The sequence below is a fragment of the Oryzias latipes genome, chromosome 22, assembly GCF_053564925.1.
Source record: "Oryzias latipes strain Hd-rR chromosome 22, Olatipes_Hd-rR_3.1".
NCBI lineage: Eukaryota > Metazoa > Chordata > Actinopteri > Beloniformes > Adrianichthyidae > Oryzias > Oryzias latipes.
The window spans coordinates 29,101,670-29,118,256 of record NC_136258.1 but is presented as its reverse complement, the minus strand read 5'-3'; the positions used below and the strand labels follow the sequence as shown (position 1 = coordinate 29,118,256).

General features: G+C 43.8%; 1 protein-coding gene across 5 annotated transcripts in view; it reads left to right on the top strand.

Moving 5' to 3' along the window:
• The window catches only part of slc8a3 (solute carrier family 8 member 3), a 79,782-nt gene extending 64,007 nt beyond the window's left edge, over positions 1-15,775 (top strand). For 2 of the 5 annotated variants that reach the window (XM_023951634.2, XM_078941211.1), the window contains exons 4-8: positions 11,818-11,835; positions 12,447-12,571; positions 12,826-12,925; positions 14,396-14,668; positions 15,067-15,775. In XM_023951634.2, the coding sequence (XP_023807402.1) occupies positions 11,818-11,835; positions 12,447-12,571; positions 12,826-12,925; positions 14,396-14,668; positions 15,067-15,443 (893 nt within the window). In that variant the 3' untranslated portion in view covers positions 15,444-15,775. The remainder of the gene's footprint in view (positions 1-11,817; positions 11,836-12,446; positions 12,572-12,825; positions 12,926-14,395; positions 14,669-15,066) is intronic. The other 3 variants (XM_023951635.2, XM_078941210.1, XM_023951636.2) reach the window with 3 other exon arrangements.
• Positions 15,776-16,587: the final 812 nt, after the last annotated feature.

Here is a 16,587-nt window from a genome sequence, read left to right as displayed (position 1 = left end):
ATTCTTTCTGAACCATAATTGAGAGGAGGATGAGTTTAAAATTTCACCTGTCGGTTTAAATTCATCCACTTTACTTTCTAATAGGAATAAATGAACATATATGTTTTAATTTGAACATTTTTAGACTTTTAGCTTTATTAGTTCCCTCTAACCTTTTACTTTAACTGGAATGAATTGAAGGTTTTGTCACACAAGTGGAAAAGAAACTCTGGATAACCTGAGCTGACCCTCCTTGACCCTCCGTTTGGCGCTCCTGCTCTGGTTTTCTTGATGAAACATAAAGTAAGATGTCATGGCAGCTTCTGTCGCCGTCTCCTCTCTTTGTGAATTAGATCCAGGCATGAGCGCTCAGCTCCTGAACTCTGAGCTGTTTGCGTTCTCCAGGCCAGGGTCAAGTGCCGCATAAATCTCTCCTGGAGTTAAAACGCCTTTTCCTGTTTTTCTGTGTCGCAGAGACGGAGCACGCATCAGAAAACTGGAAAAAGACCAGCGGACTGATCGAAAGTGATAATAACTCAGGAAAAATAAAAATTATTCAACTAATATTATTATACTTTTTATAGTTATGTCAAATTTAATGAAAAAAAATCATATTTGAGATTATACTTATTCTAAAATGGGAATTTTTTATATAAAAAGACAAAACTTAACTTAAATAAAAAAAATCGAACTTGTTTATCAATTCTCAAAGCTTATAAACCTACACCAGTGTGTGAATGTGTGAGTGACTGTAAAGCGCCTTGTCCTTGTAGGAAGAAAGGCGCTATATAAGTATACGCCATTTACCATTTATCACAAAGGCTCTGGTTTCTGTGAATTATTGTATTTTGACGACAATCTTGACATTAGTTAACAATTTTCCTTTTTTTATGCTAACTTTGTCAAATTTCAAAATAAATAATCAGGAACAGTCAGAAATTGTAACTGTACATCACTGAGAAGCAGGGATGGCCAGTCTAGTTTAGCAATCAGAATTGTGTTTTAGAACTGACTTTATGTTTTATGCCATTGGTAAAGCTGGTAGAGACAAATAAAACTGAGGTGAATCCAGAGGGTTTCTACCTGCAGAGTGGAAGGAACTCTTCCGTTTTGCACTGAGAGGAGCTGAAACGGCTGTTATTGAATCATTTTTGCTCCTCACGACGTCGTCTAATCAGCAGCCTGTTAGACGAAGCTGAAGATCCTCCATTGGACGATCCAACAAGTTACGGCTGATGTTTGACGCACCTGCAGACTCAAAAATATATTTAAAAAAAACAGAATAATTACAAATGAAAGACAAAACCATCAGAAAATTGGTTTTTATCATTTTTTTTAATTTTGGTGGTGTATTTGTTTCAAAGAATTACTTCTTTACAACATTTAGAGCTAAACAGAGGTCAATCGAACCCTGACAGCTTTCATGGCATCCAGGGAAACGTCTTCTGTATGACGACACGCAGGATCCAATGGGTTTGACCTGAAAGAGAGCGTACGGCGTTCTGTCCTCATCACTTTGGCCAAAGCGTTGCTCCACGCCGCCGACGCTCATGGAGCGACGTCCTTGTTCACCTGCTGGAGGGAGACCTTGGTGAATGAGTGATGAAGAACAGCTGCTGCTTCCAACGCCATCCTCTCCACCAGCGGCGGCTGACTTTGATCAAAAACGACCTTCATCAGTTTAACAGAGCCCAAACCTCAGAAACATGAGCTAACAGGAGGAGGCTGCTTCTCTCTGTGAGCAGATTTGAGCTGTTCAAAGATTTTCTGATTGTTGAGATTTTCAAGTTTACGCAGATTTTAAGAAGTTTATACGCAATTATTATATGCAGGATGCAAACACAAATGTGTGTCTAACAGACTTTAATGCATGAACCACCGATGTATGACTTTTACGTCACGTGTACGGCGCTCATATCACGTTCAGATGACGTCATTGACACACGAATCACAATAATCACACACGGTTCATGTTCCACGTTGATTCACGTGTTCTTTGCGTGGTTCATTCCTGATACATCTGTAAAAATTGGAATATCTTTTGAATACTCATTTTCTGTTTTCATTATAAAGACACTAAATCTTGACCTCGGGGGCAAACGCAGGCATCATTGAGGGCACGTGGGGGGGGACAGTTGGGAATAATAAACAGACTGGACTGAACTCCCATCAGTCTTTGCAACATTGACCATTTTGTGCATCTTAAATGTGTTAGAAGGCTTTTTTCCACCGTCTGCTGAAGCTGAGGGTTCATTCAAAGTTCAGTCAAAGTGCACAAGTTCCCACTTTGAATACAGATGACACCGATTTGATTAAATCCAGACACTATTAGCATAATCTGTCAGGAGACTTTTAAAATTAGAACGCTTTGACACGGGTGTTATTCCCAGTGCAAGAAAGGATTCAGGTACAGATTGTCGTGTGACGGTACGGTAAACCTCAGGGACTCTGACGGCGCCAAAGATTTAGACTATCTTAGTCTGCTGCTGCACTTTTATTTTCCAGCAGATTTAACGTAAATGCATGGAGTTTGACTTTCTGGTTGAGGATGGAATATGAGGAGACAAACGTCCAGCTGCCCGTCTGATTCACCGGTCCCGGCTCAAATGTCACGACTCGGAAGGCCTTCGGCTCCATCAGAACCGGAGGAATCGCTCCAGCGCCGACGAATGGCTTTAATTTAGTCCTGTTCATCCATTTGCATGACTTCGTTAAAGCTCCGCCTCTGTCTGAGAGTCACAGCCATGAATGTCATGGAAAAACAGAAAAAGTCCAAACACTGGTGCGTCTGAAAAGTGAAGCTTCAAAATCATAGAAAGTGTCTTCCAATGTGGATGTTTAAAAAAATGATGTGAGTTTCTCTCTGAAAGTGAATAAATGTCAAAATGTCAATCATATGTGTGATGAAGAATTTGTGAGAGATATTTTTCCCGTAAACGCCTTGAATTTAGGAAAAAAAACCTCCTAACTTAATTTTACTTTGGTAGTTATAATTAAGATGCATATTTTGATTATTCCAACTTCTATTAATTTTCTACTCTGGCAGCCGATAAAGTTAAATCTATTTATGTATTTGCAGTAATTCTCCCAGACTAGAATTATAATCTGTCAGCTGTTCACGCCGTTTCTCAGATCTTTCCTTCTATAGTTTCACAGATGATAAATGTCTTGTTTGAGGGCAGAATTTGGAGCCACAAACAAAACAAGACAACTTTTTTAAAAGTCACGATAGTCAAAGATACGCCGTTACCCAAAAAGAGCAAGTTTGAAAAAGACACAATGTCAAAGATCGGAAATTGTAAATTAAAAAAAAAAAAAAAGCTGGTGCCCCTTTGGTCTTTTTAGTCTAAATGTTTTCAAAATTCGGAAATTGTTCACAAAAACAGGACAAAAATATTTCAAAAGTAAATTTGTAAAGAAGTGGTGTAGCTAAGAAGACTGAAGGTAAACAATGTGATGTCAAACATGTTGACGAATGCATTCCATCAAATATTTGATGGAGGCTGATAGAAATGTGAGGAAAAAGGGATATATTTGTAAAAATTAGTTTAAAAAGACTAAAGAAGTCCAAACAAAAAATGAAATGTAAAAGATTCTGTTGGTTAAAGGGCCACTCCAGTGAAAATGGAGTTTTTTGGGTTTTTAACAGGCATTTTTCTCATGATGGGGGAAATTTGTGATGCAACTGAAATGGGCGGGGCCAAAGTCTTCATGTTTTCTTCCATTCTGATGCATCTGCTTGCAGACTAATGGATCCATGAACGTCTTTGTTTTCCTGGTCTGAGCTGGAATCTGGATCAGAACCGGATGTTGCTGCTGTTTTTGTTGCACCCCAATTGTTAGGGTGGGGGTGTGAGGGGCTGTAAGCTAGAGGGGGAGAGTGTAATCAAAGGGATGATGGGATATCAGCGAAGGGTTACTTCTGCCCCAACAGTCCCGCCCACAACCCAGAGGTGAAAGTCTGATGAACGCCTGCCGCTCTGCAGAAACTATGAACACGTTTTGGGATTTTGGTTTACAACGGCGTCATTATAAATAAAAGACCACTGGGAACGCTTTGAAAATAAAATAATTTTTGGTTTAAGATTTAGAATAAAATGTTCAACTGAAATTAAACTACAAATGACAAATATACACAAAATGGGGGCGGGGCAGGGCAGATGAGAAAATGTAAAACGTAAACAAGTCAATATTAACCTAAAAAAATTGTTTTTAAAGATTTTTTTTAAACTATAAATAAAATGTAAATCAAAATGTAGCAATGTCTCTGGGTTTTGTAGTTTTATTTCATCTTTTCTTGTGTTTTTAAGTCTAAATGTTTTTCACCTTTTGTCAGAATTTCACTTCCAGGAGTTTTGGAGGAGAAAATGCCACAACAGTGATTGAGCTTCATTGTGAAGTTAGGGTCATCGCTCAGCTCGGAGCGGTCTCACCAAACAAACGCCGTTCCTTCTGACTGATGCGATTTGTGTTGCCATGTTTCCCTTTCTGGATCCAGAGCGCCGTTGAAGGACGGGAATCGTCACTTAGCAAATGACTCAAGCGTTTACGATCATCTCCGCCGTCGCTGTGGAGGCAGAAACGCAGCACGGTGGTGGTCTGGTAACGGTTGCCATGGAGACCACATGGTGGAAGGAGGGAGGGAGGGCCCACAAACCAGCACTGGTGTCTTCAGGAGCTCCCTGTAGGAGGGCAGGAACTGTCCCTGGGGGGGGGGGTTGCTCCCATCACGTAGACAGCGCTGACCTTCTCCTGCGAGGAAATCCGGAAAAGTTTCATTTATTTACAAAAAAATGACTTTTTTTTGCTGCGTGAATATTGGCAGTGAGTTTTGTGAAGCAGGTTTTGAGGCGGGGCAATCCTTTGTTTTTTTTTTGTTTTTTTTGGTGTTTCAGGTTTCTGGATCCCGCTGAACATTTTTAATGGATGCAAAGGGATCGAAATGCAGTTTGGATGAAAGCTGCAAGCGGCGTTCTCTGACCCACCCCAGCCTTTCCTTTTCACCCAGCTGCACATTCTGACAAATTCACAAAACATCCCTTTTTTCAAAATGGCGGCTTTTTTGCTGATTTGATCTCCATAGCAACCATTTTAGTTTTTGGTTGTCAGGGGGGACAAACGAATCAATGAAAGTTTGAGAGGAATCGGCAAAAGTACATTTTTTGATTTCCTTAGCAACTAAAGTTTTTTGTTAACCACACCCACATTCCTAATATTGTTATATCGACTCGTTCAGCTTGAGCCGACGATTCACGTATTAAGTTTTTACAACATTCTAGAAAAAAATGTGTGAGCAATAAAAGAAGATAAAAGTCTTGCGATCTTGCTGTGATACAATATTTTTTCCCAAGTAGTTTCCCTGTGATGCCACTTGGGAAAATTGTGAGGAGGAGTTTAAACTTGTAAAGGTATTTCCCTTTACAAGGTGATTTTTTTTTCTTTTCTTTTTTCTTTAAGATTGTGGCCTCTTCCCGAGGTCAAAGGTCAAGAAAACTTCAGTTGTGGCTGTAGATCATATGTGCAAAACTCAGGCTCCGGGGCTAAATTTGGCCTGCAGTGTAATTATAATTGGCCCACGGCACCCCTAATACTACAAATCCCACAATGCTTTGCTAGCATGTTGGCGCTCCTTTTTTCTGTAGACAGTCACTGACAGCTATGCTCCAGTCACATCGGACAAATGAACTTCCCCCTCCACAAACGATGGTGGGAGGAGATGATCGTTCACGAATATAAAGACAGACCTGCTTGTCTTGTGGGCGGAGCTAACGTGGCTGTAACGAAAGAATATAACAAAAGAAGACACTATGTCAAAAGGTTAAACCTTACATAATTTTTGAATAAATATTGAGTTTTTAGAATTAAGTATAAAAAACATTTACTACTTTTGTTTATAATATTTGTTTCACAAATTGATTTAGAGGGTTTTGTACGGTTTCTCGGATGGGTCAAAAGACGCAGACCATCGCCTGGGCTGGATCCAGATTCCCTCCCTACTCTCTAGTGAGTTTATAGTTTGGGACTATCTGGCTTTTAACGTAACTCAGAGACTTCATCTCTACTTTTTTGGTTTCATAAATGCCAAACACTATTTTCCATTTGTCAAAGTGAAAACCATAAATAATATGAACATTTTATGAAGGCGGTGATTGAATCCACTGTGTTCTGATGATGAGGATGATTTATAAAATAATACAAACGCAATGCATTGTGGTCTGTATTCACCAGTCTAGTGAGCATCGTTGCACACTGGTTTTTGGCAGGGACTTATGGGAAATTTTCTCGACACGATTTTGGAAGTGTACATTTGGACACTCTGACAAACACTCTTCTATATAAAATATACATTAGAAGAGCAACAAAGGAGGACAGTTTAAGTGATAGGACTGAGAATAAAAAACAGATTTGCAAAAGAAAATCTCTATTCGCGGCCGCCACAGCGGCGTTTGTGACGCCGTCTGCTTTACCGGCTCCCCCCACGTTATCTGAGCAGCAGGTGAAACTCCCGACCCGTCGCCACATCTTCCCACTTCCGTCACCTCTCAGCTGCACAGGCAAATTCAGCGCTGTGGCGAGCGGAGGCTGCAAGTGTTCTCGGCGCCAGTTGCATCTGTTTGCTGTAATCACCGCATCGTCTCGACTCAAACGTGTCGACGATTTATCCGTGTCGGAGCGAAACGCCTTCCAGCTTTAATTGGCTCAGAAAGATGAAAAATGGGACTTTCCAGGCGTGATGGGCCTCCATCATCCGGAGTTCTTTTGAATGATCTGTCCCAGAAGAGGAGGGATGTTTTGACTCCTGACTCAGCGGCGCCGTCAGAGACGTAGATGATGGAGATGATGGACGCCTCACACGAGCTGCACACTCACAGATCATCAGAGCAACGCATCGCCTCCCTGAAGCCCCACGCCGTGCGTTTGTGTGATCGCAGGAAGATCCGAAGCGCAGTCCTGAAGCGTTATGTCTTTCAGGACGTTGTCATGGTGACGGGTTTGGGCGTCTGCCTGATCTGAGAGGAGAGCAGAAGCCTTTTCTCCACAGGAGCATCTGTTCATTCCGCCGCACGCCTTCAGTGCTCCACATTTTCCTCGGGCTGCTCTTTTCTGGTGTTTCCTGCAGACAATCTGATTGGTTTTGTGTGAGCTTCAATTTAGTTCGTTAGCTTCTGCCTTCGTCCAACCTGTACAGGTCAACCCCGTTGTGTGTGTGCATGTGACTCAGGTTTAAACAGAGCTTTGAACTGTTTACAGCCATTCTAGGGTTTGGGGGGCATTTGATTGATGGACCCAGGTCACCGTGGAAACACCGGGGCGACAGTGCATTTTCCATCGCTGGCTCCCAACCATTGTAAACGGCGAATGCTGATGCAGCACTTTTCTACCTTCTTAGAAGGCTTTACAGTCACCCATAAACACACATTCACCCACTGGCAGCGACCTATAACCACCAGGAGCAGCGTGGGGGGGTTCAGTGTCAGGCCCAGGGGCACTTTCATACGGGCAGGTAAACTGTAATCTACCAGTCAGAGGTGGACCGCTCTACCCCTGCACCACAGCAGCCCCATATAGAATAAAATCCCTTCAGAGGTGCACATGAAATCAGTTTTATAACTAAAGACTGACCCTTTTGGAACGGCTTCTAATACTCCGGAAGTTTTATTTAATGGGTTGAATGCCGTAAATCCTTCAATCATTGTTTTCCTGTTTCTCTTTCTTTATTCTAGAATCTTCCTCCATTTTTTGCCGCTTAACTCCTCCTACAGTTATTCATCAATTTTATCCATTAAACTATCCAAATGTTCAGCTCTTACAGCTTTATCCAGCTATGACTTTTTCTCCTTCACATCCTTGAACTTTTCCAGATATTCCAGGATTTCTGCCTCCATTGAAATAAATGGGGAATCCTTGGAGCAGAAGCTCGCTGGTTCTGGCATTTTTCACAAACGTATCTTTTTTATTAATGTGCTGATTTCACTTTATTTATGGTCAACTTTCATCATTTCTTTGTTTGATTTTATTCCGCTTTAAGTTTCCCTTTCATACAGCAAAAACAACATTCAACCCTGCATGTTCTTCTGGAAATGCAGCTCCTTCTGGTTTTTATCTGCTTTTTTCATTTTTGTTCTTAATTCCTTTATTTTGCTCTTTGGCGTCCTGATGATGCTGCAAAGTGTTATCTTGAATAAAGATTCCTGCATTCATGGAATCTTCTTTACTACTAACTTCTGTTTCTTCTTTTTATCCGCCGCCCAGTGAACGGATCTCTTCATCCGTTTATTGTTCATGGATTCTGTTCTGGGTCTCATCTCAGCTGTCTTAGGGGTCGGGTAGGACCCGGACGGGGTTTTTAGTCTCCACAGTCCCTCCAGTCCCAGATCCTTTTCTTCTTCTGCACCTTCCATTTCTGCTTTCCTTTCATGGCTCTGTCTGACGTTTTGATCATTGCTGCCTCATAAATTCCCTTAGACCCTCTTTCCTATCAGCCGGCCCCCCACCTCAGTGCTTCGTTCCTCTTTGCAGACTTCTCAACACTCGTCCTGGTTTTCCACCTTCAGCCTCCGAGGCCAGAAGAGCAAAGAGAATACAGATTATGCGCAGATGAAACGGAGTCCAGATGTGTTCGTGTTTCATTTATGAAGCCAAGATAGCAGAACATGTTAATGATGACAGCAGCCTCCTCCCCACCAATTACGTCTCTCTGGGTCCGGTTCCCCTGTCGCAGCGGAGCCGGACCCGTCACAAGTGCAGCTGGTGCTGAGTTCTTCTGCAGAGCGAGTCCACACACACACACACACACACACACACACACACACACACACACTGACATCAGTGCTGAAAGGATTACTTCATCATTTATGCACAGAAAATAGAAAAGGGTAATTTATTGCCTGTTCTTGTAAACAAACAGATTTATGTCCTCGGGCCGTGCATCCTTGAAACCTTCCAAGCTCGTTAATTGCATTTCTTTGTTTAAAGAAAAACAAGTGCAGGATCAATCTGGCTTTTTGGTGTGTTTTCTTTTTTTAAACTTTGCCTCTTGGGGGCCGCCATTACATTTGTCACGCTGCTTTCTTCAAACCGAGCGAGACAACAACAAAAAAAACGTCTTGTTCTAAAAACAAGCCCAAGGCCACGATTCAGTGCCGAAGAGATTTCACTGATTGCGGATGATTCAAGATTTACAATTCTGGACTTTTATCTGTTTGACGCCAAAGCACCTCTGCGTGCCCCCAGCAGCCTCCAGCAGCCCCCAGCATCAAAGATTCTCTTCTTTTTATCAATTCCTTTGTTTATACCTGAAATATTTACATTCAGCTGACTAATGCTGAAGCACGATTGTGCAAAGCTTCTCTTTTTCGTTTCACAGGCTGAGGAAAACGGAACTTTGATGCATTTTTTAGTAGCTGGTTCTACAGGAAGGATCCTCCACTCCATCCTATTGTTGTCATACTTGTCTTTAATTTTGTCTTATATATTTTGATGAGATTTTCAGTATTTTTACCACTCCAGGGCGTTCGCAATTGGGGAATATAGACCACAATGCATTGCGTCGGAACAATTTTCGCCAAAAAAAGTATTTAAATGTGATATATGGATGTCTTAACAGAGGACATGAAGTTGGCTAATGTTAGGGTAGAAGATGTCCATGACAGAGTGAGGTGGAAAACGATGATTCGCTGTGGCGACCCCTGATGGGAAAAGCCGAAAGAGAAAGAAGTAATGTATTTTTTTAATAAACGTTTTTATCCTCAGAAGACAGTGGACTCATAAATAATCGTCACAAAACGCTCATATCAATTAGATTTAAACTTTGTAAAATCGTCATCTACTGTCAGGGCACTACATAGAGCCGCACTATATCGTTTTTTTAGTCGTTAGGGGTTAGGGCGGGAATTCGGACACAGCCGTTGAAAGTAAAGCCAGTTCAACTTTGACCAATCAGGGACTGGATTTGAGAGAAGGAGGGTCTAAGGCTTAAGGTCTAAGGTCTAGGGTCTAAGGTCTAAGGCTTTTGTAGCGGGGGGCCAAATTAGGAACCCAATATTAGACTGGGGGCCAATTTTGGTGAAGAAAAAAGGATAGACAGCAAAAGTTGTTTCTAATAACTTTAATGACCAAGTGTCATTTGTACTGTCAGCCAGGCTGATCCAGATGTTTTCCCAGTTGCTGTTGGAGGTTGCTGCCTGCAGATCTTCTACTCGTCTAGTATTTGTATCATTTGACAGACTTTCTTTTGCTCTGGACAAACAATGTCCGCTGCTTTCAGCATCCATTCTTTCTAGAAACTCCCCGCCGCATTTCCAAAGCCGTAGCTTCTAGCTTCTGTCACAGCTGTACTGGATTCAGCCATTTCTGTAAACATCTGCAGCATCGCCTCGTTTTAGTTGATGGAGCTCATTGCTGCGCTCCTCGCTGGTAAATTTGTCATATTTTTCAGGATTTGTAACATAGTGACGATTTATATTGAATTCTTTGAGCGTTGCATTCACCTGCTTGTAAATCAGGCACAGGACTTGATCCATGAGGTACCACACAGTAAGCATTTGTCCACTTGTTTAATGTGATTGGGGTTTTCTTATTCATTTTATTGACTGCAAAGCCCATTGAGGTGCTCTGCAGGTAAAGTGCTGTGTCAATAAAGCTGAATTTGAATTGAAGGCGGCCCGTGTTGATCTGGTGGTTGGGGTTTAGCAGAGCGGTGGTGTTGGTGGTCATAGATGGTAAAGATGCATCAGCAGACATGGACTCGTTACATCTGCTAATTATCCTCTTCTCACCTCAAACTAAAAGCAGTCTTTCTGCTCATCGCTGTTACCATAGCAACACTAAGAACAGACTTTGATTTTTATGGGTTAAAGAAAGTAAATGTGTCTAAATCCGATCTCATCCACACAGACGGATTCAGACAGCTTCCCTCCTTTAATGATGACTTTCAATATTTGTGCATCAACTATTGTTTTATTAACTCTGTAAAAAATATTTCATCGTCTGAATCATAGAGGAGTGATAAATAAACCAGAAAAAACGAAACATTAGGGAGGTAACAGAGATGGTCTGAAGGCAGTGTCCCACAGCCAACACGTATATTTAATGCGTATCGCGGATTAAAATTGGTCGTACGTGAATTTACATGGAAAAAATGAGAAAAGTTGTGTTCTTTACGTAAAATGTTCACAGGTGTATCAGGAATGAACCACAGAAGTATCAAAAAAAAACACACAAACAAAATCAGCGTAGAACATGAACCGTGTGTGATTATTGCATAATCTGAACGTGATCTGTGCACCGGAGACGCAATATAAACGTTAGACATCGGTGGTTCAGGCGTCTGTTAGACAAACGTGGAACAGGCGTGGAAAGACGCACATTCTTGTCTGCATCTCGCACTATTGCGTAAGACAAACATGGTAAAATACGCATAATCTGGATAATTATCAACCGACCAAAATTTTCACGCATGGATCACGAAAGACAGAAATGCCATAAGTGTAATGTAATGTACTGTAGGCTGTGTGACCCGGCCTTTACATTCAGAGGTGTTAGAACTCAGGTCTTCCTGCTGAGTGATGCAAATGATGCATTCTTAAGACTGGAACAGGGACGGGATATTTCCACAGTCTGACCTGTGATGTTTGGCTGATTTATGAGCTTGTTGAAGCGTTTTTTTAAATATTTTATAAATGTCGAAATGTTTTAATGATGCAGAGCATCCCTGAACACCTCACACCCCCACCCCCACCCCACCCAACAGTGTGATGCTGGCAGAGACCACAGCGCTCATGTTTTCCTCATCACAGTGTCTCACCCCTCCTCCCGTTCTGTCCTTCTCCTCCACAGCCATGCTGCTCTCTGGTGGTGAGTTCTCCTCTCCTCCGCTAACACCCCCCCCCCCCCCCCCCCCTCTGTGCCGGGTGCCGTTCAGACCAAAGCTGTGAAGCTAAACAGAACTGCTTCTGATGATGATGATGATGATGAAGCTTGTCAGAAATCCTGCATCCTTTGGTTTGTTAATGATGCATTTCTGCAGCTAATCAGAGGATTTATAAATCACCGACAGCAGGAAGCAAGACCCCGCTAACCTTCAAGATAAAAGCCTGCAGCTCCATAAAAGAATGTGCATGTTTGGTTTAATAACGTCTTGTTTCTGAGTGTGCATGTGTGCGTTTGAGGGAACGTTGTGTGTTCTTAAACTTTCATTTTGCCTCATCAGTGCTTCATGACTTCTTTATAACAAAGCTGGACAGAAAATGTGAAGGAGAGATCAAAGTTTTTGTTTTTAAGGGTCCAGATCAAACACTGAATAATTAAAAAAAAAAAAGGTTTTCAAAGTCTCAGAACCAAGGGAGGCCCCGCCCCCTTTGGTTCTGCTCCGAGTCTGATGTAACTTTGCAATCAGACGAGCATGTGTTTGCCTTTTTTAATTGTGATTTCTGCTTGTTACCCCCTCCCCATCTCCTCCATGGCAGATATCCGGGACAGGAAGCTCACGTCAGACGAGGAGGAGGCCAAGCGGATCGCAGAGCTGGGCAAACCTGTGCTGGGGGAGCACTTCAAGCTGGAAGTGATTATTGAGGAGTCCTATGAGTTTAAGGTGAGAGGGCTTACCTGATGGGGAGGGGTTGGTCATCTCCATGTCTCACCACCATGGTGATCATCATGGGGTCGTTTTAGGATGAGGTCAGGGTTTGTTTCTCCTCCTCCTCGCCTCGCAGCTGCTCTCTGGAGCCGGACGCTGCTGCCATCGTGTGGCGCCGCCCCCATCATGCGGCGCCGCTCCCGTTTGTCTGTGCTGGAGCCTCAGTGGTCTGATGGATCTGCCTCTCCTGTCCGTGTCGTTTCCCGCAGAGCACAGTGGACAAGCTGATCAAGAAGACCAACCTGGCCCTGGTGGTGGGGACCAACTCCTGGAGGGAGCAGTTCATGGAGGCCATCACAGTCAGTGCAGGTAAAACAGGTGGACTCACCTGACTCAGTCAGCCCTTTTCTGCAAATCAACACTCACATTTTAATGTAAAAAGCTCTGGGAAAGCCTCATGTCCAGAACTCCAGGATCAAACCCTCAGCACCTGCTGTGCAGCGCCGCGGTTTGTCCCTGTGGAGCCGAATCATTCAGTCCACCTGCGCATTTTAGATTTAAATTCCTCAGGCTGCTTAATGCATGCAGCTCGCACAGACCGACACTTGGAATCAGGACGGACGCTGCAGGAACAGCGAGGGAATTCCAGGACGCATCAAAAGAGCTTTAACAGGAGATGAAGTCATGCTGAGCTCTGACCACCCATCACCTGATGGGCCTTTAAACTGTAAGACGGTTGGCCTCACATTAAGGAAAACGAATACAATTATTTCTATCTACACATGACAGGAAATGCCGTTCAAGGACATTTAGGAATTAATGTTGCTGTTTGTGAACAGAGATGGAGTCAAATCCATACGATCACATTCTGAAGCCCTTTTAGAACAAAAAAAACAGGAATATTGCTGCGGCTGCAACACGAGGAAAGAGAAGAATATCTGTAGAATCTGCTCCTTCACAATAAAAGTGTTTTTGAACCATTAAGTATATGAGAGCTGGAGTGAGGCGGGTGTGACGTCACCCACAGAAAACGCTTGACTTCCACCTAAGAAAGTCAGTTCAGTTCGCCATTTTTTCGAGATTTGGACGCCGCCGTGTGGGAGCCAGACGTCGTCAGTTGGTCATCGGTTCTAAGGCAACGGAAGGCCACACCCCTACCACAAAGATGTGAGACCACTTACTTTAATTGAGGCCTCTGATTGGTCAGTTTATGACTTGAATAACTTGAACTGCAGAAGAAAATATCATGAAAGAAGATCAAGAAGATGTTAGAAAAATGTTTCTGACCAGCAGAATGACTGAGGAACAGCTGTTTTATTTCTCTATAGACGTCTGTGGGATTTCAGCTTGTTGGAGCCACTTCCTGTTTAGGACGTCAAGAGGGTGGGGCCACTCAGTCCAGTTCTCATTTATAATAAATGGTGTAAATGTAGACTCATATTCTGAAATTCCACCAAAAGCTGCACATAAGCCCAAGACGTTTTTTTATTGGACGTTTGTGCCACTTTTGCTAAATACACTTTCTACTTGAAAGGGAATCTGTGAGAAAAATGACGATTCACGTTTGTTATTGTGTCCTGACGCCAGAAAAATGTCCGTACAAGTGAAGTGTTCACTTCCACACACTAAAAACCGCGTTTCTCCCACTTGAGATCAAAAAAGAAACGAGTTTTATTTTCCATTCGTGTCTTTCTTTTCCTCCCCTTTTTCTTGTTTTCATCTTCCTTCCTTCATTTCTGTCCATTCTCCTATCATTTCCCCTCCCCTCTTCCTGTGGGATTCCCTCTTTGGACCCCCCCCCCCCCCACACACACACTCTTCGGCCGACCTTCTGCCCAGAAGACGAGGATGAGGACGACACGGGCGAAGAGCGGCTCCCCTCCTGCTTCGACTATGTCATGCACTTCCTGACTGTTTTTTGGAAAGTGCTGTTTGCCTGCGTTCCTCCCACCGACTACCTGAACGGCTGGGCCTGCTTCTTCGTCTCCATCGTCATCATCGGCCTGCTCACGGCCGTCATCGGCGACCTGGCGTCTCACTTCGGCTGCACCATCGGCCTGAAGGACTCGGTCACCGCTGTGGTTTTTGTTGCTCTCGGCACGTCGGTCCCAGGCGAGTCCGGCTCTCTGTTTCTGCCTCTGTGGGTTCAGGCGGTGATGACGAAAAGGAAAATGTTTAGTTCCGTTTTAACTCCCTTTAGTTCAAAGAGTGAGAGCGGTCTTCTCCTCGTTTAACTCCAGAACCATTCGATGCTGAAAAACCCTTTAAGTTGAGTTTTGAGCAGAGAAAGTTCCCACTTCTGCTGTTTTAGATACGACCAACTGTGGGTTTACTACTGCCCCCACATGGGTCGCTGCTGTAACTGCAAACCCAGCTCCTTTAACTGTCACTATGGCAACCGTGTAATGTGTAATAGAGCACCTCTGAACCATGAGATGTAGCCCATAAACGATGCTTTGCTAAAGACATACAACGTTCTCTGATCAGGTCCAAACGTTCTCTCTCTGCAGACACTTTTGCCAGCAAGGTGGCCGCCGTCCAGGACACCTACGCCGACGCCTCCATCGGGAATGTGACCGGCAGCAACGCCGTCAACGTCTTCCTGGGAATAGGGATGGCGTGGTCGGTGGCCGCCATCTACTGGCAGATGAAGGGGGAGCAGTTTGTGGTGGAGGCCGGCTCCCTGGCCTTCTCTGTCACTCTCTTCACCATCTTTGCCTTCCTGGCCGTTTCGGTGCTGCTTTACCGGCGCCAGGCCCACATCGGAGGAGAACTGGGGGGGCCGCGGGGACACAGACTGGCCACGTCCACCTTCCTCTTCAGCCTCTGGCTGCTTTACATCCTCTTCTCCAGTCTGGAGGCCTACTGTCATATAGAGGGCTTCTAAGAGGAACTCCTCGTTGGGTTGGGGTCGGTCAGGAGCGCGGCAGAACCGGAGAGGGGGTCTCTCCCTCCCTCAACCCCTCCTGTGAGCATGCTCAGAGGTGCGCGTCCCGTGCCAACGGCCGGAATGCTCTCAACTGGGATTGGGAACATCGCTGAGTCCAAAGGACGCCGGAAGGCGGTCCTGCAATCCACTGGGAGGAACTGCAGAGGGTAGAATTATTCTATATTTTTCTCAACATCAGAGGAGAACAGCTTTTTAAAGAGAAGTATTTTACAGAAAAAAATATACAAAACAAAGAACAAAAAAAAATCACAAACTCTACGAAAGAAAAAGAACTATTTTGTGAGCAAAAAGAGCGGCGCTGATTAATGTCTTGATGGATTCATAGTATTTATTTTTTCCTAAGAAGCACGGAGGCCATGAGGAGCGACGGAGTTCCCTCTGGAGCCGGTCAGGAGGAAGGTGTGGACACAACGAACACGGTCAAACTGCCCTGGACACGACTTACTTACTAAAAACCTATCTATATATGATAGATTCCCATATTTTCTGTATATTTTGGATCTTTGTTTAAATGTGGTCACCTTCTGCTCTGACAGCAGCAGATTGCTGGAAGTCAAACTATATACGATGTCTTCACCTTTCTAACAGCTCCATATCTGGCCTCGGTGTGACGTTTGTGTTCAATTCTGTCATGGAAATGTCCGTCTCACTTTTCACCCTTTTCTGATCAGAAACCAGAGAAGCTGGTGGAAGCCAGAGGTGAATTCAGAGCTATTTTTGTACTCTTCCTTCCACGCACTTTGCTGTACACTTCTACTTACAGAGACCTGCAAAGGCCCCACAGGGAGGTGGAGGGACGGGGCGAGCAGTGCCTGTTGAGGGAGAGCGCTCCGCCGCGGCGGGCGGTCCACGCCGACCACCTCTGCCTCAGAGTTTCCGTCCAAAACCAAACTTTGTGAAGCTGCTTTCATCTGACTTCCTGTTAAGAGTCCAAATTTATAACTAATCATGATGAAAAATTACTAAATGATTATGTGACGTATTTTTAGCCACCCGATTTTTACAAACTATTTTTTTAAATGGAACTCGACGGCCCACGCCGATCAACTTCTGATCTATTTTCGAAGCGTTCCCAGTCGTC